The sequence below is a fragment of the Oryzias latipes genome, chromosome 3 (genome assembly GCF_053564925.1).
Source record: "Oryzias latipes strain Hd-rR chromosome 3, Olatipes_Hd-rR_3.1".
NCBI lineage: Eukaryota > Metazoa > Chordata > Actinopteri > Beloniformes > Adrianichthyidae > Oryzias > Oryzias latipes.
Genome location: NC_136239.1, coordinates 2,433,879 through 2,461,396, shown reverse-complemented (window position 1 = coordinate 2,461,396; position 27,518 = coordinate 2,433,879). Strand labels below are relative to the sequence as shown.

General features: G+C 47.0%; 1 protein-coding gene across 23 annotated transcripts in view; it reads right to left on the bottom strand.

Moving 5' to 3' along the window:
• The window catches only part of ppfia1 (PTPRF interacting protein alpha 1), a 63,898-nt gene that overhangs the window by 5,006 nt on the left and 31,374 nt on the right, over positions 1 to 27,518 (bottom strand). For 4 of the 23 annotated variants that reach the window (XM_078944896.1, XM_078944897.1, XM_078944894.1 and 1 more), the window contains 26 exons: positions 27,324 to 27,425; positions 26,971 to 27,135; positions 26,800 to 26,874; positions 24,502 to 24,603; positions 23,607 to 23,840; positions 23,307 to 23,453; positions 22,761 to 22,895; positions 20,595 to 20,678; positions 20,386 to 20,517; positions 19,821 to 19,883; positions 17,542 to 17,615; positions 17,310 to 17,460; positions 16,707 to 16,930; positions 16,398 to 16,629; positions 12,105 to 12,134; positions 10,126 to 10,250; positions 9,868 to 10,040; positions 9,641 to 9,734; positions 8,845 to 8,856; positions 7,481 to 7,562; positions 7,196 to 7,396; positions 6,919 to 6,981; positions 6,476 to 6,502; positions 3,790 to 3,965; positions 592 to 689; positions 341 to 516 (listed from right to left, as the gene is read on the bottom strand). In XM_078944896.1, coding sequence (XP_078801022.1) covers positions 341 to 516; positions 592 to 689; positions 3,790 to 3,965; positions 6,476 to 6,502; positions 6,919 to 6,981; positions 7,196 to 7,396; positions 7,481 to 7,562; positions 8,845 to 8,856; positions 9,641 to 9,734; positions 9,868 to 10,040; positions 10,126 to 10,250; positions 12,105 to 12,134; positions 16,398 to 16,629; positions 16,707 to 16,930; positions 17,310 to 17,460; positions 17,542 to 17,615; positions 19,821 to 19,883; positions 20,386 to 20,517; positions 20,595 to 20,678; positions 22,761 to 22,895; positions 23,307 to 23,453; positions 23,607 to 23,840; positions 24,502 to 24,603; positions 26,800 to 26,874; positions 26,971 to 27,135; positions 27,324 to 27,425 — 3,177 coding nt within the window. The remainder of the gene's footprint in view (positions 1 to 340; positions 517 to 591; positions 690 to 3,789; positions 3,966 to 6,475; positions 6,503 to 6,918; positions 6,982 to 7,195; positions 7,397 to 7,480; positions 7,563 to 8,844; positions 8,857 to 9,640; positions 9,735 to 9,867; positions 10,041 to 10,125; positions 10,251 to 12,104; positions 12,135 to 16,397; positions 16,630 to 16,706; positions 16,931 to 17,309; positions 17,461 to 17,541; positions 17,616 to 19,820; positions 19,884 to 20,385; positions 20,518 to 20,594; positions 20,679 to 22,760; positions 22,896 to 23,306; positions 23,454 to 23,606; positions 23,841 to 24,501; positions 24,604 to 26,799; positions 26,875 to 26,970; positions 27,136 to 27,323; positions 27,426 to 27,518) is intronic. The other 19 variants (XM_078944916.1, XM_078944914.1, XM_078944917.1 and 16 more) reach the window with 9 other exon arrangements.

The following is a 27,518-nucleotide window of genomic DNA, read 5'->3' as shown; positions in this document are numbered from 1 at the left end:
GAGAAGGGTGAGCTTTTCACCCGGCAGAGTCCAGGCCCGCCGCTCAGAACTCCACCCACCAAAGCATAGCATACATGTGTGCTAGCGACCGCAACTTGATCCTGTTTTTGCAACAACTGCCGGAAAGCTTTCAACAGGAGAAAACAGTAAATGTCCTTTATCCAGCATCTTCTCTGAGGCTGAAACACTCTACCACTAAACCACGATTTTAACACTGAAACGGCGTTCTGTGACCTGTGAGGTCAAACACGCCAAAGACACGGAGACGCAGAAGAGACAAACAGGTTCTCTGCGGTGCATGTGATGTGTAACCGTGTGTGTCGTCTACCCGTGTGTGTACCTGTGTGTGTTGCGTTGGGATCTGCAGCAGCAGGGCCAGCGTGTTGTGGTCGAAGGTCTCGTCCAGGGCGAGCAGCGCCCCGTGGACGCCGCTCTCGTACAGGTTGCTGCTGTACTCTTTGAGGCCGATGCTCTGGATCCAGCTGATCACGCGCTCGTTACTCCACACCAGAACATCTGGAAGGTCGGGGACGGCTCTTTACAGCAACACTGCAATGATGCCGTGGTAGAGAAACACAACCCGTCTGTTACCTTTCAGCTCCAGCTGAGAGTCTTCTCTTCTCCTCTCCAGCTCCTTCTTGTCATAGTTGAGCCTCCTCAGACACATGACACCACACTGGAAACTGTTCCTGTGGAAACACGCAGTGGGTTTGGTGTTAACATGTTGCTCTGATCTCTGCCTGACATATTTAGCAGATCAGCAGAAATCCTTTTCCACATTTGTATCTGAATCAATCTAGTCTCTGGTGTCCTTTGACAGCTCTTTGGTCCTGGTGATGAGGCTGCAGGACGAATGTTTGAACATCAAATCTCATTTTTCAGCATCATTATACGAAAAATACAAATAATGTGGTTTCCTTCTCACAAAACATCACACACCACACTCAGCTTTTTAATCGGAACAACTTGCAGAATCAAAGACCCACAAATAGATTTTTGCTCCACTTTATTCAATTACACCTTATATGTAGAGCTGTGACGGTGTGGGATTTTTGATCACCGCTGTGATGAACCAGCAGGGGGCGCGATGTCGCAGTTAACCAGCAATAAACGAGACTGCAGACACTTTGTCACCTTTCTGGTAGCCATGAATCCTGACACCCATGAAGAATGCGGGGCAGGAGGCTCCGCCTTTGTTTATACGGACACGTAACTTTGCGCTGCACAAAATAGTTCCCAAACAAAACATGTAGTAACACTGACTGATTATTTATTAAACCGCTCTGGAATAGAGCTGTGACGGTGTGGGATTTTGATCACCGCTGTGATGAAGCAGCAGGAGCTGTGGTGTCAGGATTCTGAGCCTAGAGTTGTTTGTTTGTTGATCCACAACCAACAGAAACTCTCTCAAAAATAGAGTCACAGCACAGGAGGAAACATTAACAACATGTTTCTTTAATGCATCACAGTTAAGATCAGCCTCACACTCAAACTTATGGAAGCATTTGTGTAACATAATTACAAATAAAAGCCAATACCAGAAATGCCTTTTCATTTTCTAAATGAAGCTGCATTTTGTTTTTATCTCTGTGTGTCCATCTGCTAACAGACTCATGCTAGCAGCAGTGTAGCTTTGTGTTAGCGGCAGAGGAGACGGCTTTGTGATGGTTGTGAACTTCTGATGATTTAACACAGCTTCTCAGGACTCCGTAGCAGCATTTCCTTCTTCTGTGGTCCTCCTTCAGATGCACCACGGTTCATCGAAACTTTTCCCCCGACTAGCTTTGTCTTCAGACCGGCAGCTGAAGCTTTGGACGGAGCTAAACCCGGCCCGCTAGCCCGGAGACAGAGCTAGTCCAGGGAAGCTTCGAAGCGCAGGAGGAGGAAGTGCTGCTCAAAGACCTGAGAAACTCTCAACCATCATAAGAATTTGTGTTTCCAGGTACAAAATAAAGGCTGATGTTATTCCCACATGTTTACATCCATGTTGCTCGTTGCTGGATTGACTGCCTGGAGTTCTGTTCCTCCACGGCTAATGTTTTTAGCACGCATTAGCCTAATGCTAACCCTTCTTCTGGGTCCTTGCAGCCAAGAAAAAAGCACCGACCGCACAGATTTAGAAAATGATGAGCGAGCAGACCCTTAATATTAATCATGACAGTCATAAAGCACATTTAGAAGATAGTCTCCTGCAGCTTGGCACTGATTTTGCTGTTTGAGGACAGCTGGAGTCCCATCAACAGCTATAGCAGATTTTGCTATGCTAAACGTTTGCTGGTTGGACCAACACGCATTTTCTAAATGTGTGGATATAGCACTAACGTCATCGCCCCGCTCCCCTCTGGAAATGTTAGGTCAAATTGAATTATATAACACTATTGCAGGGTAGGCTGCACGGTGGTGCAGTGGTTAGCGCTCTTGCCTCACAGCAAGAAGGCCCCCGGTTCAAGTCCCGTCTCGACATGAACCAGAACCCCAACGGGGGGCCTTTCTGTGTGACCTGTCCAGGATGTCCTCTTTGTCCAGCCACAAGTGGCTAGGATAGGCTCCAGCAGCCCCGTGACCCCGAAAGGGACAAAACGGAAGAAGATGAATGAAAAGTGAATGAACGTATTTGCAGGGTCAAAAAAATGCAGCTTTGTTTTGAAAATGAAAAAGTATTTTTGGTTTTGACTTTTATTTTTAATTATGCTACAAAAATGTTTCCATATAAACTTTACTGTAATTTGTGAAACAGAAAGCCTGCTAGCACAGTTTGTAACCCCTCTGCCACCAGGGGGAGCTAAAGCGTCACGCTGGTGACCAACAGTGAATCTATCTTCTGGAGATCTCCACTCTGTGCTAAAGACAAAGCCATGAGTGACTTTGAACAACACCAATAACATTTGACTGAGATTACAATTATTACATTAAAGGCAGATTCTGGTTGTTCTCTTCTAAATCTTCTGTGTGTTATTCTGCTCCAAACATTCAGGTGGTAACTACTGGTAGTTTTGGACGTTTTGAATCAAATACATGAATAGAAAACCTTCAAATCCTTTAATCCTGGAGAGCCCGTTTTTGGAAGCAGCAATTAACTGCAGCCAAAAAATAAAACTAAAGAGTAGAAAAAAATGTTTTAAATGAAAAAAAGACGAGGGGCCAAATTTGACCCAGTGGGTTCTCCAGGGTTAAGCACTTTTGTTTTGGTAGGAACCAAGAAGTTCAGCAACCTTTGAGCCAAAAGATTTTCTAAGCTTTTGACAACCATTTTGACTTAAATAACTTAATTTAATAGTCAAGTCATTTTATCAGCCAGTTAACATTCTTGAGCACTTTTATCTTGCAGACATTTTGTACCACTGCTGACTATTCTAATTGATCGTGTAAGAGTTAAAGGCTGACAAAACAAACAGTGGACCATTTGTCACGTTACCCTGACAATGCACTCCTTTGCCGGCTCAGCCTGCCAGATCTCGACTGCAGCGGTACAGGAAAGCGATATCTATGCTGATGATCATGATTTGTTAGATAAAGCATCAGATCAGAGAGAAAGTTCTCCTCTTACCGCTTGTTTCTGTCCAGATGATGAAGCTAAAGTTTGTTTTAAAGAAGCAGCGCAGTGAAACAAAACATTTGAGCTATGTGACCGGAACTACTTTTTTAGGCGTGCGGTTATGACTTTTTAATGCACACCCAGCAGCCAATCAGAATGGAGTATTCCCCCGGACCGTGGTAGACATTTTTTCATTGGGTTTCTGTGAAATGGCAGACAGCATGGCATCAGGCCGACCGAAGCCCCGGGTTCACCTGTGGAAGCTGTCCACCATCTTCAGCTGCCCTCGGAGGTCCTTCTTGGTGAGGTGGTCGAGCATGCGGGCGTCCACCAGGGACTCCATGAAGTATGAGCGGTACTGCGGCAAACCCAGGCTGGGCAGCCACTCGTTGCCGATCCACTCGTGGTTCATGTCTCCGTACGCCAAAGTCTGTGGTCAGAGAGGAGGGAGCACCATCAGAGGAGAACACGGGAAGCCGGTAAACGGCTGACATCACTGCGATGTGCAGGACACTGTAGGGTGAAGAACTTAGGTTCTTCTGTTATCAGACACAGACCCCAACATCCTGACATGTTTGACGATGGAAGACGTCCAAACATGTCAGGTATGTGAAAAAACACAACCGTGTCTGATAACAGAAGGACCTGAGAAGCCAGTTATCAATACAGACACCATGAACTTTACTGAACTGTTTACAGTTAAAAAAGAATTCTAAAAAAATCCACTTGTAGAATAATAACTCATATTTAAAGGGCTTATGCTCTTCTTGAACCTTTTACAGTAAACAATCCCCATATCATAAATGACCTTTGGCACTATAAAGAACACATTTCTTATTAAATATTAGTTATTTTCCTGAGTTCTTTTCCAACCCAGAAGTCAATCTTGGAGGCTTCCCCTTTTGCTCCTTGAGGGCCCCGCCCATTTCATGACATCATCCTATAGCCAGCCACAGTAGCGTTTCTGTATTTCTCCCACTAAAACAAAAAAACATCCAGACTTTTACAAAGATGGATGTTCCAATCATGCATAGAAAAGGAAAACGTTTAGCCGATCACCGCTAGCTCCACGGAGAAAGTGGGCGTGTCTGTTAGTCTGGGGGGTGGAGCTGGCAGAGCAGACACTTCCTGGAAGGGGCTGTTCTTCACTTTGTGATGTCACAATGTGAGAGCCCGCCAGTTTTGATGGGTTGGGAGGGGCTGGTGCTCAGAATCAAAATACCGCTTTGGGGTTTTTATTTCATGAGGATTGAACATTATAATACACTCAAAAAGTTCATTTTTAAGGTATAGACTCTTTAATAAAAAAACGTGTTCTTTTGTGTACCAAAGGTAATAAATTATATACATGGATATTGTTTCCCATGAAAGGCTTAAGAACAGCATGGTAACAGACCTTTAAAATACTTTTCTGTTTGAAATCAAAGCAGTTCTACACAACTATTATGAAATAAAGAAGCTACACTTCCTTTACAGAAACTATTCTAGGAAATATTTTAAAAGGTTTTTTTTAAAAAGATCTTTATTTTTAGCAGATTTTAGCATGGGATTGTTAGCTTAAAGGTACTGTCAGTGTAGAAATGACTTCAGCTGAATCACTGAGGCTTCACGGTCTCAGAATGCTGCTTTACTCTCATCTGGAACTCTGATTTTATTGCTATTTGACAGAATTTGGACGTATCGGACTGAACACGTTGATTTTTAACCTTTTAAGTCCATCTCTTTCCTTTTTTTGTTACTTCTGTGAACAGATAGGGGTGTTTGTTGTTGTTGTTCTGGTATTTGTGCAGACTCCTGCAGACTTTTGTTTGCATAAATCATGCCCAAAGCTGCTGTGGAAACTGCGTTTACACGACACAAAGGGAGACAAAACTTTATCTAAATTCCAGAAATGTTGAACAAACATAATTTTGCTTTCATACAGTTTCCATTAAATCCTAATGATGTGAATAAACACAGACCACATTACGTGGTAAGTTGTTCAGAAACACGGCGACGGATGTGAAGAACACTTTGACAGCAGATTTTTTTTATTTTTATTTATTTAACCTTTATTTACCCAGGAATTGTCCATTGAGATTAAGAATCTCTTTTTCAAGGGAGTCCTAAGATACATTCACATTTCTGCCACGCCACTAGCGCGTCGGCGTCTTCTTCAGGCCGTGGAGCGGCGAGCTCCTTACATGTGGGAGGGTCTACGGATGAAGCCATTTTGTGAAATGCTGGTTGGTGATTTTACCAACCAGCATTTCACATGCCGTCCTTTGATGAGCTGTGGGACGCTGTGCAGCGCCCAAGGTTGCCAGTTCCTACCAAAAAGTGCATCGCCATCTGGTTGTTGGTCATGTGACTCATTTAATGAGTGTTTCCACTGCCGCTTTGTGAAATATGTCAATTTAAGCCTCAAAAACCACCTCCTCCAAGCGCAGAAACTGTTTTTAAAAATTGTTGCGTTTCCGTTCGATCAATTTATTGTCCCTAATCCAATTTGCACAATTTTAGAGCCACTGGAGACGCAGCTAGAGATGAGTTTTCATCTGCACAAAAGTAGAAAGTCGTCTGTCTGTATGCTGTCTGTATGTTATGCGACATTCACATACGTGTTTCCAGATGTTCTCTCTTGGAATTTTTAAAATATTATGTTGTTGTTTTTTTAATCACACCGTGGTCATTTTTGCTAAAGGCGATCCTGTCATCAGACTCACACCGTGTTCCCTCCCTGACCTCATCTAGATGCAAAAAAAGTGAAGAGAAAAGCTCGAAAACCTTTGGGTGGGTTTGCTGCGGAAGTACAGGCCCACTGTGAAAATGCTTGTTCTGAAGGCATTTGTTAGTTAACGTGAAAAAGGCAACACCTTCTAGAAGAAGCACTTCAAAGTCAGTCCAGCTTCAGCAAAACTCTGTAAAATGTTAGCAGAGGTGAGGCTTTTGGGTGCAAACCTGAGCCCAGCTACCCTCGTCATCCTCCTGGTGTTAGCGCGGTTAGAGTGGGCATGGTGAGAAGAACAGAAAGGTGTGGGGTTAGTGAGGCAGCAGAGTCGGGTTAGAGAAGCTCACAGTGGAAGAGGAGAAAAAAACAAACTAAAGAAAGTGACGACAAAACAATAACAGCTAGCATGCAGAGAAATACCTCAGATGTGTCTAATTAAAAAAAATAAACCATAAATTGTTACCAAGAAGCATAATTTGGTGCAAACTGATTATCAAAAGAGTTTACTAAAGCCCCTGAAGGTCTAATCATTGACATGGTGGGGGTTTTCCTTTGAACACACACAGATCACAGCAGGAGTGCCGCTGCACTGAAACATGCAGACAACATGAAACCAGACACAGCGGTCACCGCTAACTACCAACGTCCAGCTAACTACTGCGGGTTAACTGACCGTAGGGGGCGTGGCCGCCAAACTCTCCATTTCTTCGTGTGTGACCCAGACGTTTCCTGTGTTCTGAGCGGTTAACACCCCAACCACAAGAGTGCCAAAAGACAGCAGGGATGACAGGCAGAAAGAGGGTAGGATGGATAAAGTATCAGGAAGAAACGGTCCGTTACGGGTTAGCATAAAGAAACCGCTCCTCCATAAACAGAGCGCCAACAGTAAAATGTTAATTTGGTGTGAATATCATGCTGAATGGAGGATAAGGGTCTAGAAAAGTCCGTACCGTTCTGGAGGTGGGTGGGGCCGAGGGGCTGGTGAGGGACATGATTTCCTGGATGGCCAGACGTAGTTTGAGGCGGTGCAGCGGGTTGCTGATGCCGATCTCTCTTTGGATCTCTGTGTCCGACAGAGCCGACATGATGGCTCCGCTCTTCACGTTTGCACGGCAGGCGGCCACATACCAGGCCGGCATGCCCACCCACAGCTGAGGGTTCAGGAAAGACGGGCTCAGGTGAGCTGGACAAACGCTACACATGCAGACACGTTTTCAAAGTGAAAGGTTTCGTACCTCCAGCCAGGCCACAACAGTGGGTCCGTCCCACTGGGCAAAGGGCAGGCCCTGCCGGCGAGCCTCTTCCAGTAACTCATGCCTGTGAGGCAGAAAAATGTTAGAGCCCAGGGAGCGTTCACCCGTCCCACAACACGAACACTAAGGCAGCCACAACTAGAGCCCGGTACCATCCATGTGCCCACTCCATAAAGTTCACCTGAGCACAAACCAAAGGCATGGCCCCACATGCAATCTGAAGAAGGAAACCCAAGAAGACTCAAACCCACGGGGACGTTTCAGCAGCATGACATTCAAAGGTCTTAGAAAATGCACTAGTCTACAAACACAGCACGAGATGAAACGCCGGGGCGCTACAGCGGGGGTTTAAGGTGCTGGATTTCTCTCAGAACCAATACGTTTAGAGTCCAGTTCAGACGGAAGGCATTCCTCTAATCCTAGCATGCACCAGAGGAAGAGTTCAGGACAGAGAACGCTGGAAGAACACAGCTTATACCATGGTCCGGGTGGATACTTGATTCTGATTGGCTGCTGGGTGTGCATCAGCCCTTGTGCTATCGTATGGGGTCCAGATGACCCAATCCTAACATGCACGTGTTCTCCCTACCATGACAAAGGTGGATGAAGGTGGAAAGATTTCATGTAATCCATGGACACCAGTGAAGATCACAAATCATTGAAGGAGAAAGGTTCAGAACACTGTCTAGTGGGTCTAGATGACCCAACTCCCAATGTTAAAGTGCTTAGGATAGCACAAGGGTTACAAAGTCATAATGCACGCTTAAAAAATTAGTTCCTTTTGTGAGTGACCATGGTATAAGCAGATTAATCACCTCCAAAGTGTGTGTTATCAGAATAAACGCGCTTCGTGGAAGCAACCGTCACAAAGCACGTTAATTCTGATAACGCACACTTCGTCGACCATCAACCCCTACATATTCACTTCATGCACATTCTCAGCTGGTCATGGGCAGAACCACGGATTCTGACCAACCGTCAGAAACGCGTATCACCAGTAAATGAGGCACTAAGTCTGTCGCTAAGATGAAGCCCGACCTTCGGAGGCTTCAATAATTGAGACTGTGCGCAGAAACGTTCCTAGATCTTTGTGAGGAGGGACCGGTCTCCGCCGGCGTTGCAGTGCACGCCAACAACATGCTCCAAAGGGAAAGGTTTCACCCACTAAAACTCAGCGCAAGCACTCTGCTGTTAGTTAAGCTCCTGTGTGGGAAAGCAGGGTGAAGAGCGGCATGGAGACGCCGTCAGGCAATCAGGGGGACACATGTTTGGGGTCCTGACGGCTAACATGAAGCCCAGGGAAAGGAAAAGAAGAAGATAAGGCTAAACAATGGGAGCCAACTTACCCCGTCTTTGGACTACACATGGAATGAGAAGAAGGTGGTGAAAAACAAAAACAATTGTAAGGATGTTGACAAAGAAACAGAGAATGAACAGAAGCAAAAGTACAGCTGTGGTGGAGAACTCAAAACGATGGCAAACAGTCAGTGATTTGGGATGGAAACGCCTAGCGGTGGGATGAGGTGAGGAGACGGCAGTGAATGTGGTGGTGTGGGGGGGGGAGAAGCGTGAGGCGGGCCTGCTCTACGGTGGAAGCAGAACCATCCAGAGCCTCCGCTGCTAAATAATGCAAGGAAGCTGAATGTTGAGTTTGAATACTGGGGAGAAGCAGATGAGGCGGGTGGAGGCAGCATCTTCAGATCTACGTCTCTGAAACACAGCAGGACCTTTCTAGAAACCAGGACGGCATGAAACTAACCTGAAAAAGTTCAGACAAAAAACCCCAAAACAAGAAGAAAGTTGGTCACAACAACGTTCATGGATGTGTGACTCCATCATGCCTGTTTACACATGATGTGTTCTAACATGAATTGTCACGGATTGTAGCATCACATGGGTCCAGTTTTTCTACTATTCCTTCTTTACTCTTGCATTTCTGCAGCAGATGTTTGCAGTGAGGCAGCTCAGGTGCAGCTCTTCTAATGAGTGGAGCAGGTCGCCGTCACGTTGGCGTGATGCCATGGGGAAGCCTTGGAGACGCTCCGGATCCCTTTCACTACCACGGCTTCTATTTGAGGCCATGTTGTTGAAACCGGCACCACTTTGTGTCCGTTTGTGTTGTCGGTTCCGATCTGCACTCACTTCTTCTGCAGCTTCCGGTTCTTCTCTGCCGGTCCTCCGAGCGAGCCCATCCCGAGGCCTTCCTTTGGAGATCCTTCCGCCTCAGGGGTGCCAGCTGGGAACATTCAGAGCTTTAGCAGGACGACGGACGGCAGCAACTCATTCAAACCAAAACAAAAGCACAGCCGGGCTTTCTGCTGATCCTGTGAAAACTAAGCACTGTGATGGAGTGAAGCCTCAGCTCTAACCTTGGCTTGGCACATCCTTGCCGGGAAGGCTGGGCCGGCCCTTTTCCTTCTTCCCAAACAGGCGTCCAATGGAAGACTTGATGCTCTTCTTCTTGGCGGCCTTGTTGAGGGAGTCCTGGCTGCTGTTGCTGCTGCTGGGGTTGCTGCCCTGACCGTCCTGCAGGCTGCTCAGACTGCAGAAGCAAGACCCAGCGGGTGATTAGCCTGCCTTTCCAGACAAACCAAGGAGCAGCGAGTGCAAGCGCAGGCAGGCCTCACCCTCGGATGTCTCTTATGTCTTCATGGCTGGAGGCGTGGCCTGTCTCCCTGTTCAGGCGCATGGAGCGAGGAGTGGTGGGAGGCGAGGTTTCACATCGAATCGTGGCTTTGTCGTCCTGAGAGGACTGAGCAATGGCAGAAAAAACAAGAAACAGGTTCAGGTTCAGTGTTTCCATCACAGCTGAAGAACACGTGACATCAACACAGAGAGCACCAGAACAGAACTATGAAAACAAACCAGAACAAAAAAAGTCACCTACGGTTTGAAAAGATGGGATGTTATTTTCCCCTATAAGGACAGAAGACCCACTTTGAAGACCCACTCCAATGAAAATGTTTTTGTAGCGTTTTTCCTCATGCCGGAGGATATGAGTAAAAGAATTTGATTAAAACTGCATTTCTGAGTATTGAATCAGCAGCAGACCAAAAAAGCAGCTTGAAAAAGCTGAAACAGGCGGGGCCAGAGCCTCCCTGCTCCGCTGGAGTCCCATGCATCCACTATCAGACACACATGTACGTCATCCGAGCGGGCAGAGGTCCGCCTCTCCTGATATCCCATCATTCCCTGTGAGCTAGTTGGCTCAAAAGTCTACAGCTGGATAGCTCTAATATTGGTAGCCTTTCTTTATGTACCACTTATGTTAGGGCTAGTGGTGTGAGGGGCTGTAAGCTAGCAAAGGGACGGTGGGACGTCCGCGTCGGCTGACGAGCGTCCGTTTCTGATGAACTCTGATGAACTTTAGCTCCAGCATTTACGTTCCTTCCAATACCGTAACTCGCATTCTGAAGAATTCTGACAGATTTAGAGGATTCACGTTGATCACGCTCATGTTTGAAAGGTTACAGAAGGTCAAAGAGCGTGTTATTCAGGGAAAGCAAAGTGTGGGTTCTCCTCTTAAGCGTTAAAGGAAGTCGCGCATCTCAGCTAACCGTACAAATGACCATACGATGGTGCCGCTCCCCCTGCCTGGACCCTAACCCAGCTTGAGCTAAAGACTGATGCATTCAATTTGCATTATATTCAGGTTGATAATGTGCGAGGAACAAGGAAATCCCACTTTTGCAAACGCCATTCAAAATGTACAAACTTTAAAACCAATATTTTTTCCCCACGATGCTTCCCAACAAAACTCAGGAGGTGAGGAGGTAACCGATCAGAATCCTTAGGAGAAGTTTCCACCTGGAGCTGGTATTAAAGGCAAGTTTTTGTTTTAAATAAAATTCAAGATGGCTTTTTCATTTTGGCGAGTATGTGGCAAAGGTTGTTTTATTTCTCAAAGGCTCCGTAAGAAAGAAAAATGGCAAAACAATCAGAGAGATATGAACCCAATCACGGTAATTCCTTCCTTACTATGTAGTCCACCATGTAGAGAGTAGGAACGCTACCAACCAAAGGTTGAGTAGTGAGTAGCGTTCCTACTCTCTACATGGTGGACTACATAGTGCGTTTGCCATTTTGTAGTGCTGTCTGAATCTATGGCTGTGTCCGTATTCCCGGCCTAACCCATAACTATAAAAAAAACTAGATAGTGGGGCACCATGTAGTGCCCTGGATTTTAAAAGCAATTCGGACGCCATGCTCACTAGTCGGCGGATACGACGTCATTGATTTCACAAAGGTAGAATCTAATTGAGATGAGCATCTTGTGACGATTATTTATGATGTTTTCTAAAAATAAAAATGTTTATGAGAAAAACTACATTTAAATACTTTTTGTTCCGACACAGTGCATTGTGGTCTATATAAACCGATCCAGTGAGCATCGATGAACGCTGGGACTTCTGGGAAATTTCCAGGGCTCTGGATTTTGGGATTTTGGATTTGGACAGCACTACAAAATGGCGAGTACACTATATGGTGTGTAGGGAAGGAATTGGGACACAACGTAAACTTGAAGAGTAGATGGGGGCGTCACAGGATGAACAGACTGTGGGGGTAAAAACATTTCACTCTGGTCTGCAGGCTGTTGTTGGTTTACCTTCCTGCGGTGCTTGCGCAAGTCACTAGGCTGACGAGAGGCAGAAAATGGAGAAAGGAGACAAAGCAGTTAGTGAGACGTCAGCAGAGGAACAAAGAACACAAACGCAGAGACACACCAAGAGACACACAAAGAGTTCGTTCCTAAAGCGTTCAGAGCTGCAGCACGTCACTCTGGAGGAGGAGGGATGGGTGCAGCCGGGTTCAAAAGACGGAGCTGGTCCGAAGGCCTGGAGGAGGAGCCTTCTCCAGTAAAACACCTGAAGGTTTGGTCTGTGCACAGAGGGGGGGGGGGGGGGGGGGGGGGGGTCTTTCCACCACATTCCTCACAAACCTGGCATTAGAGCACATAAAGCACCACATTTCCATGACTTTCTTTGCCTCAGGGGGGAAATACCCAATCAGTCGTTTCCTTCCCTCCACAGACGGAGGGGCCAGGCCGGGGAAGAGATTACACAGCTATAAAAGGAAACAGGAAGGAGAAACCCAGGAGGGAGCAAACATTCAGTTTAGGACTGAACTTGTGCTGCATTTCCCACTTTTTCCCTACAGGAATCACGGAGGGGGTTCACTTATTTTACTCAAATCCGCTGAGACGTACAACAGAGTCCTTATTAAAGACCAAAATCTGTAAACCTCACTTCTTTTATTTTTTTCCTTAAAACCAACATAAAAAAGGTCTTTCTGCTGCAGACAAACAGGCTGCTGAACTCCTGACCGTCACGAAGCAGAACAGACGGAGCAGCTTCAAACTCAAACGGATCATACGGGCAATCGGTGCACTTTTCCAAAAACAATCAGCCCCCAGGGCAGAGCTGCACTCCAGACACAAAGTATGCCAGCAGGGCGGCGCCGCAGCAGCCCGCTCATTCACACCATAAGTCTGTCTGCACATACAACACCACAGAAAAACAGACTTCTGTGTTCCATGTGACTCCTTTTCTACAGGTCCGTGTAATGGGGGCAAGCCTCTTTGCTGGTCAGAGGTGCAGCTCGCATGCTGGATTGTTTCAGACGTCTGATCACAAAGACATGCAGCTGCAGCCGTCTGCTCACAGAGACATGCAGCTGCAGCCGTCTGCTCACAGAGACATGCAGCTGCAGCCGTCTGCTTACAGAGACATGCAGCTGCAGCTGTCTGCTCACAGAGACATGCAGCTGCAGCCGTCTGCTCACAGAGACATGCAGCCGTCTGCTCACAGAGACATGCAGCCGTCTGCTCACAGAGACATGCAGCCGTCTGCTCACAGAGACATGCAGCCGTCTGCTCACAGAGACATGCAGCTGCAGCCGTCTGCTCACAGAGACATGCAGCTGCAGCCGTCTGCTCACAGAGACATGCAGCTGCAGACGGCTGCTCACAGAGACATGCAGCTGCAGACGGCTGCTCACAGATATATGCAGCTGTGCCGTCTGCTCACAGAGACATGCAGCTGCAGCCGTCTGCTCACAGAGACATGCAGCTGCAGCCGTCTGCTCACAGAGACATGCAGCTGCAGCAGTCTGCTCACAGACACATGCAGCTGCAGCCGTCTGCTCACAGAGACATGCAGCTGCAGCCGTCTGCTCACAGAGACATGCAGCTGCAGCCGTCTGCTCACAGAGACATGCAGCTGCAGCCGTCTGCTCACAGAGACATGCAGCTGCAGCCGTCTGCTCACAGAGACATGCAGCTGCAGCCGTCTGCTCACAGAGACATGCAGCCGTCTGCTCACAGAGACATGCAGCCGTCTGCTCACAGAGACTTGCAGCCGTCTGCTCACAGAGACATGCAGCTGCAGCCGTCTGCTCACAGAGACATGCAGCTGCAGCCGTCTGCTCACAGAGACATGCAGCTGCAGATGGCTGCTCACAGAGACATGCAGCTGCAGACGGCTGCTCACAGATATATGCAGCTGTGCCGTCTGCTCACAGAGACATGCAGCTGCAGCCGTCTGCTCACAGAGACATGCAGCTGCAGCAGTCTGCTCACAGAGACATGCAGCTGCAGCCGTCTGCTCACAGAGACATGCAGCTGCAGCAGTCTGCTCACAGACACATGCAGCTGCAGCCGTCTGCTCACAGAGACATGCAGCTGCAGCCGTCTGCTCACAGAGACATGCAGCTGCAGCCGTCTGCTCACAGAGACATGCAGCTGCAGCCGTCTGCTCACAGAGACATGCAGCTGCAGCCGTCTGCTCACAGAGACATGCAGCTGCAGCCGTCTGCTCACAGAGACATGCAGCTGCAGCCGTCTGCTCACAGAGACATGCAGCTGCAGCCGTCTGCTCACAGACGCATGCAGCTGCAGCAGTCTGGACGAAGCATGCAGGCCGTGTGTGTGCAGGATCACACTCCCTGCTTTCCTCAACACAACTCTTAACTTCTGCCTGTAATCACGCTGGAGCCAGAAAAGACCTGGTTAGTATCTGTGTTCAAAACCCTGACAGAAGGAGCCGTCACAGTCGATCCCTGTTCACACATGGATCCGCTCAGAAATAAAGGCTCAAAGTGCACCTCAATGAGAGGAAGCTTCAGATAAACCTGAGAGCTGCAAATGAAGATCCCTGTGAGCTTCTGCTATTCTGCCGTCAGAGGATGAGGGAAGGAATCCTTCAAACAAGTGTTGATGCAGGAGACTAAATGTCCGTCCTGACTCACAAAAGAGCCTCACGGCTCTAGAGTTATGACACGAACCTGGTGTCAGCTTAAGAATGAGAACGCCAATGGTTCAAAGATGCATACCTATGGCGTTCCATGGCTGCCATTAGTTGAACGAGCGCAAAGCCACGCAGGCGCAATGCTAACCGAGCGACCCCGCATTTTACAACTGCACTGTTGCCATCCTGACTGCGCGGCGCTCCTGTAAGCAGTGTTTAGGGGGCGTGTTTGGGCGGTAACCTCTCTGGTTGATCAGATTGGCCAGACGGCGGATGTAACGTGGATTAAAACATTAACCAACGGCCAAGAACAAGGTCAGGAAGTGCAGCGGGGCTGTTCTTGTTCACTGCGCGCAAACCCAGCGAGCGCCGGAGCGCCGCGCAGTCAGGTTTGCAGCCATGCAGTTGTAAAATGCGGGGTCACTCGGTTAGCATTGTGCTTATGTGGCTGTAAGGTTCCTCACTCAGCTCCTGAAAACACTCGCTCAGTTCTTTTTGCGGTCGTTCAACTAATGGTAGCCATGGAACGCCATACATAACTGCTGCTTTGTGGCAAAACAAATAAGAGGCAGCATCTTTGAGAATTTAAACTGACACTACAGACCTGAAAGCTCAAGCACACTCTGGCTGCTGCCTTCACACCCATAAACACAACATGTTGAGGCCTCAAATATTAAAGGAAGAACCACAACAAACTTACTATCAGGCCAGTCAGTATCTTTTTTATGTACACTGTTCCCTTATCTTAGTCGTCTTTTGTTTTTCTCAATTATTTCAGATGCTTTAAGGCTATAAAAGTCCTGACTACACATGTTCTCCACGTTTCTCAGACATTTTCACTCTCTTCTCTCTTGTTTAAATTCTCAAAGTTCAAACCTTGAATGAGTCCGGGATTATAGATTGAAAACAGTCAAAGATTTATGTAAATGTGGTCAACTGAATGTATTCTGTGCAGGAGACACGACAGGGAGAAGATTGATTCATCTACAGCCAATCAGGACGCAGAACCCAATGCGCCGTAAGAATAAAACCTTAAGTTTCACAGTGAGGCCATGAAAGGTGGACAGCGTCACAGAGAGGGAACTCTGAGACATAATGGAGGATTTTAGCAGGACCGTCTGAGGGAAAAGTTAATAATAAAAGCACAGTTCCTTTGAAGTTTTCCTTAATTGTTTGTGGCCGTTTGGCTCTTAAAGCTATGCAGACGTCTGGTTTGAATGAAGCCTCTTTGAAGACTCACTGTTCATTTGTCTGATCTGACGGAGGAGGATGGAGGAGAAAACACGCCTTCAATCTCGTAAAAAGGAGCAGAGGAGACAGGAAGAGACGGGGCTGCACCCACCCCGGGGGACTGGGGGGGGGGGGGGGGGGGGTCTGCAGGTACCTGAGAGTGTGGGGCAAAGCCACAGGTGTTAGGCGGGGGGCTGAAGCCAGAGGCGCCATATGGCAAGTAAGTTAGTGTCTGCTGGGAGAGCCAGCTCTGCATGATGTAAGGGTCATAGCAATAATGCTGTGGGGCAGCGGGGGGCAGAATACACAGATGGTTACACATGCATGTTAATGCTAACAGCCCCAATGATTGGGGAGGGGGTGTTAACAGTCAGCATCTCTACTACATTTACAGAGCAGCTCAACTAGGAGGGGAAGGACAATACCAAGGTCATGACGCCCATCCGGTCCAGTTCTCTGTTGGGGCTGCGAGGAATGCGCCTGGGGGTGGAGTGACCCGAGCTGGGCGGCGAGCCGCCCAACGAGGAGCCGGCACACAGAGAGGGCGGGATGGAGCTCAGGGAGCGGAAGCGCCCTCCGATGCTGTCGCCGCTGCCCACCCTGCACTCGATCTCCTCTGCTCGGATGGCGGTGCTCTCCTTCTCCTCCTGGATCATCCTGCCAGCAGCAGAGGGAGGAGCTCAGTGCAGGTCTGCGTTCGGGGCGTGGTCGGCGCTGCAGGCGGCTGCTGGTACCTGATTTCATTGTTGATGGCATCCAGCTGCTCCTGCAGCATCAAGGCCAGCGTCTGTGCATCGGCCTGACCAGCAGGGGACAGCAGGTCCACAGAGTTGAACATCATCTCCCGGTCCTCCTCCAGGTCAGACACGTCCATGTCGCTCTCGAAGGCCTGCGCCACGTTAGCCAACACGTTCGCCTGCTGCATGCGCTCCCACTCCTGCTCGTTCAGCGTCTGCACCTGCAGCGCCGAGGACATGAGCACAGAACCCCGAGAAGGTCGTGAGTGGAGTGAAGCAGGAAGGATGCGAGAATGAAGAAGCGGAAGGACGAGAGTTTGAGATAAACGGGGCAGTAAATATTCAAGCACACAGGCCACAAGCACATGGACTTACATGTCGCTGGTGTCCACAGCGGAAGCAAACAGAAAGAAGCAGAGAAGAAGAAGAAGAAAACCATCAGAGAGCTCAAACATTGGAGGGAAACAGGAGAGACAACACAAAGGCTGTGACAAAGACCCCCCCTGCAGAAGAGCAGCTCTTCGCCACCAGTCACTTTCGTCGTGTTATCAGCTCAGGACAAACGCACACAGTATGTGACAGGAGCGTGTCAAAGCTCACCTTGGACGGCTCGTCTCGGAGCGCCACCATCCTCCCTTTCTGAGGTCGTCTCAGAACTAGAGCGCTGCCAAAGCTGTCGGAGTTGCCGTCCATCATGGAGGACGCAGACACTGGATACCTGAAATCTGGGGTGCTGCCCAGCTGAGAGCGCCTACAAACACACAAAACCAGAACACTAAGAAGGCGCCGCAGGCTTCATCGTGGAGTGAATGCTCTCCGTCGACTGGCTGACCCGTGGAGGGAGGAGTTGCTCCTGCCGATCTCATTCTCTGCTCTCATGGTCTCAATTTGGATGAGGAGCTGCTCCTAAGAGTTAAACACATTTCACAAACAAAGTCCTTATTTGGCAGAACCCATCTTCAACTGACAAACGTCATCAACCATGGTGGACGATGCTGCTGAGACCAGTCAGTGGAAGGGAAGCAGGTCACCGATTGGATTCATATTGGGGGTGACAGCTCTATTCAGGCCAAACTCAAGGGCTCTTATCGCAAACGGGCGGTTTTTGAAAAAACTCCCAGCGAAATGGCAGAGCGTGGTGTTGAAACTTTCCAGGGATGACTTTTTTTCCTTTCCGACCGTGGTCAGAAGCGCGGGGGACAGAAGGTGGATCCTCCTTCAGGGTTTACTTCCCCGTTTGGACCCTTAGATTCTCCAGAGTGGGTTAATAAAGAGTCAATAGTATTTATTCTGGGGGGAGCCTTCTTTTATTACCGTTCTCTTTCCTCCTAACACACAACATGACAGCATGGTTCAAGTCCCAGCTGGGGGACCTTTCTGTGTGGAGTTTGCATGATCTCCCCGTGCATGCGTGGGTTCTCTCCGGAGTCTCCGGCTTCCTCCCAAAAACATGCTTCATAGGTCAATTAGGAACTCTAAATTGTCCATAGGTGTGAGTGTGAGTGTGTGTGTGATTGTGGCCCTGCGACAAACTGGCGACTTGTCCAGGATGTCCCCTGCCTTCGCCCGTAAGTGGCCAGGATAGGCTCCAGCACCCCCGTGACCCCGAAAGGGAATAAACAGAGTGAGTGAGTGAGTGAGTGAGTGAGTGAGTGAGTGAGTGAGTGAGTGAGTGAGTGAGTGAGTGAGTGAGTGAGTGAGTGAGTGAGTGAGTGAGTGAGTGAGTGAGTGAGTGAGTGAGTGAGTGAGTGAGTGGTTTAATTGTGTTAATGTAGTCGGACAAATTCAAGCCAAAGCCTTTTATGTTTAGGTCAATTTCTTTCTTGTGTTCTTTTAGCTGCAGTTCTTTGTTTGTTCAGGGTTCTACTGGGGGACCCGGGTGGGTGGAGGGAGGAATCTGGTGAGGGAGGGGTCCCATCTGTGTGTGTGTCTGCGTTTTCTGTTATTAATTTTCATTATTTATGATTATTTTATCTGTTCTTATGTTAGCGCTTTGTGTTTTTAACTCAAATGAAAGGCGCTATATAAAGAAATTAACTTTGAGTTTAATTGTCCACTTTGAACTGTTGTTACTTTTCTTTCCATGATGCCAAAATGGTCACTTTGCTTTTGTAAAGGATAGAATTAACATGTTGTGTAACGTTTGAATGTTTAATTTGATTTATCTTTATTTTGATTGATGACAGGATAAAAGTAACATGTAACTTCAGAGTACATATGATTTAAAACTTTCATCAAATTAGAAACTTTGACACATTGTTGACATATTGTTTTTCCTGCTTTGTAAAATACTGATGGCTAATGTGAGCTATTTAAGAAGTGAAATAACTGGTTTGCTTTTTTTTCAACTGATTTCTCTATTCCTAGACCCTTTCTAAGTCAGGTTATTTTTTGTGTTGTGTCTGATCCTCAATTTGATGGTGAGCTACCCAACAACATGATCCTGAGATCCTGATACTAACACCTTCAAGTACGTCTCATCAGCTTCAGCAAACCCCTCAACTACATCACCACCAATAGATTTTTGGATCCAACTCAATAGGACTCAGACATGGTCCCTCTTTCCCTGTTTTGTACTGTTTAAATGTTTGTTAAAACCATTGATTGCATTTCACTTTCATCGCTGCCTTGGGCTCCCTGAGACGACTTGTTCTGTGTATTTTAACCTTCTGGTTCGTCAGTCTGTACCATATGCTTCTTCACTTGAGTGAGTTTGAACTTTTTCTTTCACGTGAATGGAAGAAAACCTTTGAATTTTTTTGGTTCTTTCAGCACACTGAAATGGTGATCCAATGCTTCACTGGCGTTGTTTCACACTCTGCTTAGGCCTCTTTGGAGGCGTTATAGATCAACACTTTTGGTTAAAAAGAAGCCAAAAATCAGACCGATTCTCAGCAGAGCTTTCCGTCTTCCTCAAAGGCCGGGTTTGCGTTCTTTTCATCAGTAAATCTGCACCTTGAGCTGTTAAATGAACGTACTGGCTGAGCTGTTGAAACATTGAGCTTTTTAATGATGTCAGTAAAACAGTTACAGTTACATTTATGATCTAAAGGGGGTTACAGTAATGAGCACATTTAACCTGACAACTACAAAACAGTCATGTTTTCATACCTTTTCGTGATGAGACTCTTCAATCAGCTTCTTCATGTGATCGAGTTCTCTAATCAGAGTGTTCTGAGGGAGACAGGTAGACGGTCAAACACTGAGGTCATTGCTTTGGCAGAGAGGACACCATTGACTGTATCAGAGTCCTGGACGGAGCGAGTGTGACGTCATCCACAGAAAGGCCTCACTTCCAACGCCAGCGCGGCCATCTTGGAGCCAGAGGGCAGTGATTGGTCAGTCCAGATTTCTAAAGCAACAACTGTCGCCTCTGTTTGAAGTCTCCCCTTCCACTGAAAGTGGCTCAGGGGGAACCTGGGGGTTAGCGGGAACCACGCGCTTTTACTGAGGCATCTGCTTTAATAACGAGAATAGGAGTGTATATAATATGAAAAAAAACATTAGGATTAGCAAGAAGATGTTAAAATAAAGGCATCCGAGCAGGAGTGGTTATTTTGGATTTTGGCTTCTTGGAACCAGCGGGTACTTCCTGTTTGGAACGGCAGGGGGGAGGGGTTGTTTTGTCCAGGTCTCAAATACAGTCAATGTTCAGAGCATGCTGTTGGCTCATCACCTTGTCCTCCAGAGCAGACATCCTCTCCTTCAGGTGCAGCTGCAGCCTCTCGTTGGATTCTGACAGCAGCTTGTCCACCGTCTCAGACAGACGCCGGTTGTGCTCCTCGTTCATCTTCTCCCGCTGACGCGCCTGTAAAAGCAAAATACGTCCTTTCTACCGTCCACACGCAAAACACGCGGCCACAGGAACTCCTCCAATGAGCTCACCCGCAGCAGCTCCTGGTTCTTCTCCTCCAGTTGGGCCTCCAGTTGCCTGAGTCTCTCCTCCACGTTACCATGGCGCTCCTCTGCCTGCACACAGATGATCGCAGCTTTGTTTTTGGTAATATGGCGTTCCAGGGTCGGAACATGAAATCGTCACAGACCTGGCTTACAAAATTCGGCCATCTTTGTGAGAATGTAAACTTCAGCTGAGAGTTTACAGCAAAGAGAGGAGGTGAAGCTTCTCCCCCCACAGAGCTATGCTACACTAATTTATTCAGCTCATTCCGTAAATAATCAAATGACTAAAACTAACGTGTTTTTAAAAAACAAAAGAGAAAGAAATGATGGAACAGTAAAATAATCCAATCCTCCTCAGAACTAAAGGTTATGCTGAACTTGAAAACCAGGCATAAGGAGTTTCTATGAAAGGCTGCTATGAAATAGTTCTTTCAGGATTTATTTGTTTTGTTTACTTTGCACAGGATGGTGTTTTATTTTTAATTAACCGAGTAGTGGGCCCTTTGGGGCCGGCTATCCATAAGCCTCTTCCTGTTTATGTCAGACCCTGAAAGGAAGAGTCTCCTGTGGCTGTAAAAAGAGGAAGGCAGTGGCAGCAGGAGGCATCAAAAGAGCAAACACACCTGTGTTCACTACAATGGAAGGTAACGCGTTCATGGACTTCATCAATGACGTCCTCCCTAACTTTGATGCTTTCAGGAATGGAGTCATGAAGCAAACTACAAATGTACACGGACAAAACCTCCAGGCTAATATGGCAGGTTTTCTGTCAGCTTGATCTCCATAGCAACCGTTTCATGCGGGGGGGGGTCTATGTAATTTTTTAGGAAAATTGGTAAAACAACATTTTACGATTCCCTTGACAGAGATTTCTGCTAACCACACCCACATTTCTAATACGTTAATATCTTCTGTCATATAGTTTTGTTCGGCTTGAGCCAACGACTCGTGTCTTACATATGAAGTAATAATAAGTATTAGGGGAATAAATGCCACTTTTGGAAAAGTCTACAAACTTTAAAACCACCTTTTATTTTCTTTACTTTTCCCCCCCAGGTAGCTTCCCAACGATGCTCGGGGAGTAATGGCAACCATTTCCAGAGGTCAAAGGTCAACGAAACTTTTGTTGTTGTGAACTTAACCTGGTGCTGTGTGTGTTTTCTTTCCCATATTGTGTTAAAATTGACAATTGAAATTTCAGACTTTGCCACAAAACGGTAGTGCAGCCGTAGGTCCTGTGGCCATCCCATAATAATGTCAAACTTCATTTGGATATGCCTGGCGTGTGTCTTTTGCTTGCCTTAGTGGATTTTGAAATATTTTTTAGCCTTATAAGAGATTTTGGCCTCGTTCGTTTTGCTGACGGTTCTCCTGCTGTGATGTCATCTTCTCATTTATTTATCTCGTGTGGTGTGTTCTTGAACGTGCATATGGTGTTCACACTAGACTGACACTATGCAATACTATGGCATGTACTCACGGTGAGAAGAGGCTTGGTGTGGAATGTCAAAGCGGTGAAAATATTGTGAATCTTGCCTCCAGGCCTTTCATTTCACAGCTTTTATTTATTTATTTTTTTGGAAAATCGCCATAGAACTCCAGCCGGGCACAAACCGCAATCATTAATTTCTCCTCAGCTCTCAATTTTCAGCCAATTTGTACTTCTGTGTTTTGAAAAGGATGCTATCCATACGTCACTACCAAAGCCAGATTCCTGATTTTTCAAACGGGTTTACTTTTCACAGTGTGTTCAGTTGTGGCGCGTTGTGTACGTAGAGCCTGAAAACGGACTTAAAAACTTGCATAGCAGTGTGTGAATGCCAGTTTTGACCGCAGAAGCCCAAAACGTGCATTAACGTGTGTTTACATGGGCTTTTCATTGGAGTCAGTCGCTCGAACGGACGTTTCTGAGCCCGGTGTGGACGCAGCACCAGAGAACATCAGGTCATCTGCTCACCAGACACACTGGAGAAAAAACTTGTCTTCAATAGAAAACCAGAGAAAGCTGATTCTATTTAACAAAGTGATCAACTAAAGCCTCTATAGAGCACTGGTACATCAGAAGAGGAAAAATATGCTCTTAAGAACGGATGGGTATAATATTCACACTGTCAGAACCCCAGCTTCCTTCTGATGGACAGGTGCTGGTACCTTTGTGAGGGCGGCGACCCTCTGCGCCAACTCCGCTTCCACCTCAGGCAGAGTCTCCGCCTTGCGAATGGTCTGTTGCAGTTTCTGTTCAGCCAGTTCCAGCTTCTCCTGGAGCTGCCGGTTTCTTTCCTCAGCCTAGTGGAGAAAAAAAAGAATAAAGGGTGGGGTGACAAAAGGATACGGAAGATGGGGTGAAGAACGGGGGGAGGGTGGAGTGGGCAGGAAAAGGGAAAAAAGAGGCCATTTAAGATGCCACAAAGAAGAATGATGAAAAGAACTGAAGGAAGGCCTCTGCAGACAGCAGAACAGGCCCGTGTCTTCAAGGCCTTCCGTTCAGAGGCCGCTGTGCCGAAGAGTCTGAATGCAGCAAGAATTCACTAGAATCACCCTAAGACCTGCAGCTGAGATCTGTAGACTCAAACATCAACATCCCCAGAAAGGGCAGAAAGGGCTATGAGCTAGAATATCTAGACTAGGTATTTGATCGGTATTGAATGGACTGCTGGTTCCTCTTTGAGGAGTTCTGGGCTGGAGTTCAGGACATACTTGTCTGAACAGAGACTCCTTGTTGGCCACTTCATTTTCCAGCTTGTCGTTGAGGTCGTGGACAGATGTGGCCTCCCGCTGAGCTGCCAGGTAGCGCTTCTCCAGCGTGGTGATCCTCTCCTCCATGTCCTCCTTCTGCGCCATTGACTGATCACAGAAACATTCACATGTGTGAACTCGCATCAGCAGCAGCACCGCCAACAGCGTGCATTCCTGTCACTCTGCTACGGGTCTCCAGAACACAGATTCAAGCTAGAACACATTGATAAGGTTTTCCTGGCTTTGGAGCCGCATACGGACCTCTCTGAGGTCTCTCTGCAGGCGGGTGCTCATGTCTTCCGACTTGATGAGGTCTTTTCTGGCCGTGTCCAGGTCCTCCTCCAGCTCACTGATTCGGGAAACCATAGCAGCCATGCGCTCCTTCATCTGGCCCAAATCAGCGGCCTGGCGGTCCACCACCTCTTGGAGATCTCCTGCCTTCCCAAAGGCAGAGCCCGACTCCTCTTCTTGGCTCAGCGAGCCATCGGATGATCGCTGAAAAAGGGCAGATCTGATTAATTGAACGACGACTGTTTGACCTGCTGCCTCGTTACATTTCTGTCTTCCAGCTGGTCACACTTTTACTTATTGCTTTGTGTTTGTTGTTGCCTTAGCCTTCTATGTCTCTGTAAGGAGCATGAAAGCTGCTGTATCTCAGGCATCATGAACCGGACAACAGTTTAGATCACGGGGCCCCAAATCCAGGCCTCGAGGGCCGGTGTCCTTTTCCAAGCAACCAGCCATCGAAGCTCCTTATTGGCTAAACACACCTGATCCAGGTAATCGGCAGCAAATAAGGCAAGTTTCTGGAAAAGCAGCAGGACCCCGGCCCTCCAGGCCTGGATTTGGGGACCCCTGAAATCGTTTGAACTTAAGAAAGCCAGCAGTGATGGAGTCACCGAACAATTATGCTGCTGCGTTTCAACACTACATCAATGAGCACCACAAACCCGGCAGAACCCAGTCTAGAGTCACGGGGTAAGCAGAGGCAAATGGGACAGCTGTCACACTGCACCACAGCATTTGTGAGACGGTTGAGAAACAGCCCTTGAGAGCAACTCTGTCCCTTTAAAACATTGTGATAAATGCTTCTGGCTGCCACCAGTGGTCGTGGGTCTGCTGTGCCCATGTCCCGGTAGCACAGTGGGGAACTCACCTTTCCATTGGTGCTGGGGGCGTTCTCAAAGTTGTGGTTGACCTCAATCGTTCCGTCAGCCAGCCCTCTTTTCTGACTGCTTTGCTCTCTGAGATAAGACAACTGGACAAAAAACAGAAACGGCATCAGCGTGTGGCAGACTCATCCTTCTAGATAAACCAATCGTAATGTCCAGAATCAAAGCGTGACTAATTAAGTTGGTTTGGATAAAATGCAGTTTGAGTGCGTTTGTCTACAGAAGCATCCAACGTCTGTGAAGCACCGACCCTAAAACGGGCTGTGGTCAAACCCAATCAAGAGATCTTTAACCTTTCAGTTTCCTTTGGAGGGTTAGTTTAGACTGTGAGGCAGCTACGCACCTGTGTGTGTGTGTGTGTGTGTGTGTGTGTGTGTGTGTGTGTGTGTGTGTGTGTGTGTGTGCTGAATCTAAGAAGAGAGGATGACTAAACCACAAAACGCTTCAGAGGAAAGCAAAGAACAAATGTAGGTCAAATCTATCAGACATCCCTTAGGCCTTTAGGCAATTTTAATCCCATTCAACAAACCAACGGCGCATGAGGTGCACGCACACGCACACACACATGATCGGCTCTCCTTATTAGGGCATAACAATGATTCAGTTTTATTCTGCATAGCCTACATTTTTCTGCATTCCAGTCATATAAAATTAAAATTTCTTACAAATATTGTGACATACAGCATTTTGGGTCCCATCGCACACTCCAACCACTACATCGGCTTACACTTTATGCCTTAGTCACATGCACACATTCAGGTGCTGCAGGTTCATGGACGGTTCTTTTATCTACCAGCCAAGTTGGCTGGTAAATTAAAAAAAATAAAGAAAAATTCTACCAGCCAACTGATTTCATTATGTTACAAAGAAAAACTATAAGTGTTATCTTTAAAAAATGATATGTTGAATACAATTAGAGAGGAAGTCACACATAAAAACAACTGTTTTTTCTATGGAACAAATGAGTCGTTTGTGTTTTCCTGCTGAAAAATGCCCCCATGAGAAGAGGGGATCAGTCCGTCACCTGAAGTCTGAACCAAAGATTCAAAGCTGCTGAGAAAACAAGGACAGATTTACTGAAGGGGAGCAGACTGACAGAAAAAAAATCACCTTTTCCTGATTCTGCCTCCAGTGGATTCATTTCAACATCAAATCAGAAGAGAAACAGAATAAAAACAGGATCATGTTCTGGATTCTACTCATTGACGGTAAAGTTGTTCTCACGAGGGGGGGGTCTTTTTTCAGCTCAACGCTGGGCTCTGTAATGTTACAAGAGCCAGCAGAAAGTGTCTGTTATTATATTTATAAAATACAGTTTTTATTAATGTTCTATGAATTCTTTTTGTGGCATTTATCCTCCACGTCTTAAAGTTCGCTCTGTGAAAATATGGTCTGACTTTAAACCGGTCCGTGATCAGATGTAGGCGACACACAGCAATAAAGCATCTGAGTATTTTAGCATGATAGCATGGTTGCATGATAGCATGGTAGCATCAGTGTCACCACATCGCTGTCTCCATATCAACCCTCTTCCCTAAACATTCTGTTGCTGCTGTAAGTCCAGCAGGGACACACACAAAAAGGGCTTATTCCTATTATTGTTGTTTGGTCTTATATGTGTGTTTGATAGTAACAATTGTTTCTTTATTGTGCAACTGAATGTGAATTTCTGTAAATTGAAAAATGTGCAATAAAGGTTATTGAGAGAAAAAAATTCTCCTCTAGGTCTTTCTGGAGCCTGGTACAAACCCTCACATGTTCTGCTGCTTCATCGGGTTAAACTAAAAGCAGAGGCAACTAGCAGAAGTTATGGGGTAAGGGGCAATTCTCGCGGTTCCTGTGCTTGTTTTTTTTTCCCCTCTGCCTCACAAAAGGCATTAAACCTCACATAAATCAGCCTTTGGTCCCTCACAAGGGTGGCTGGTGCAGGCATCAAAAACATGAGGGACAAAGAAACATCACACAAAGTTCTTTATGAGATTCATTTCAACGCATTTGTATAAAGCTCAAATGGCCTCACAGCATTTACTAACCTGGTGTGACATGATTTCTGCAAAGTCTGACTGAAGCGATCTCAGATAACATCTGGAACCTGCTATATGTACCACAGTCCTCGGATGAAGGACATCAGGTAGATTCATGCATGAACAAACAGCCTCTGAGCTCTTGAGACTTCAATAAATACTAAACAAAGTCCAGTGTAGCCGCACTTCTTCTAACTTGGAGCCGAAACACCCCGTTTACATCCTAAGCCCCAAACAGAGTTTGTAGTGTTTACTCACTTCTTTGTGTGAAATGGCGAGTTCTTCCTCCAAAGCGCTGCATCGCTCCAGAGCAACACGAAGACGCTCTCTTACCTTCAAAGGTGGAACATAAACCTTTTTAACTTCATTCATCCTTATCAAGCACAGTATTCTACCAGGAGCTGTTGGACATTCCCTACAAAAACACACCTTCTCATCAAGGGCTTTGTGGTGTTCAAAAAGTGACTTGAGAGCCTTGAGGACCTCCACCTCGCTGGAGACACCAGCAGGAGACTGAGCCTGCCTCTTCACCACGGTCATCCTCAGACTGCGCTCGTGACGCGACACCAGGCACTCCAGGTGTTCCAGCAGGAGCTGCACACACCACAGACAGGGAGGACCAGAGTGAAGCCTCGCTCCTGCTCTCAAACTACACATTTTGGAAACCATGAACTGTTTTTTGTCTCCATAAGATTTGTTGTCAATGTTAAACAGTAAAAGAGTTTTTGTTTTGACAACTGTTGCTAGCTAGATCCAAGGAAAAAGGTGTGCATCTCACTCACCCGGGTGTTGTTCCTCTCCGCCTTCAACTCGGCGATCTCCTCCTCTTTCTCCAGAAGCTGCTCCCGGCACACGTTCACCTCCTTTGTTAGTGCAGCAAACTCCTAAAGAAGCATGAAGCACAAAGAGAACAGGGGGCATGCAGCCGTTACTGATGCGCTGTGCACCGTGAGGCTTCATGGCGGAGAAACCCTCCG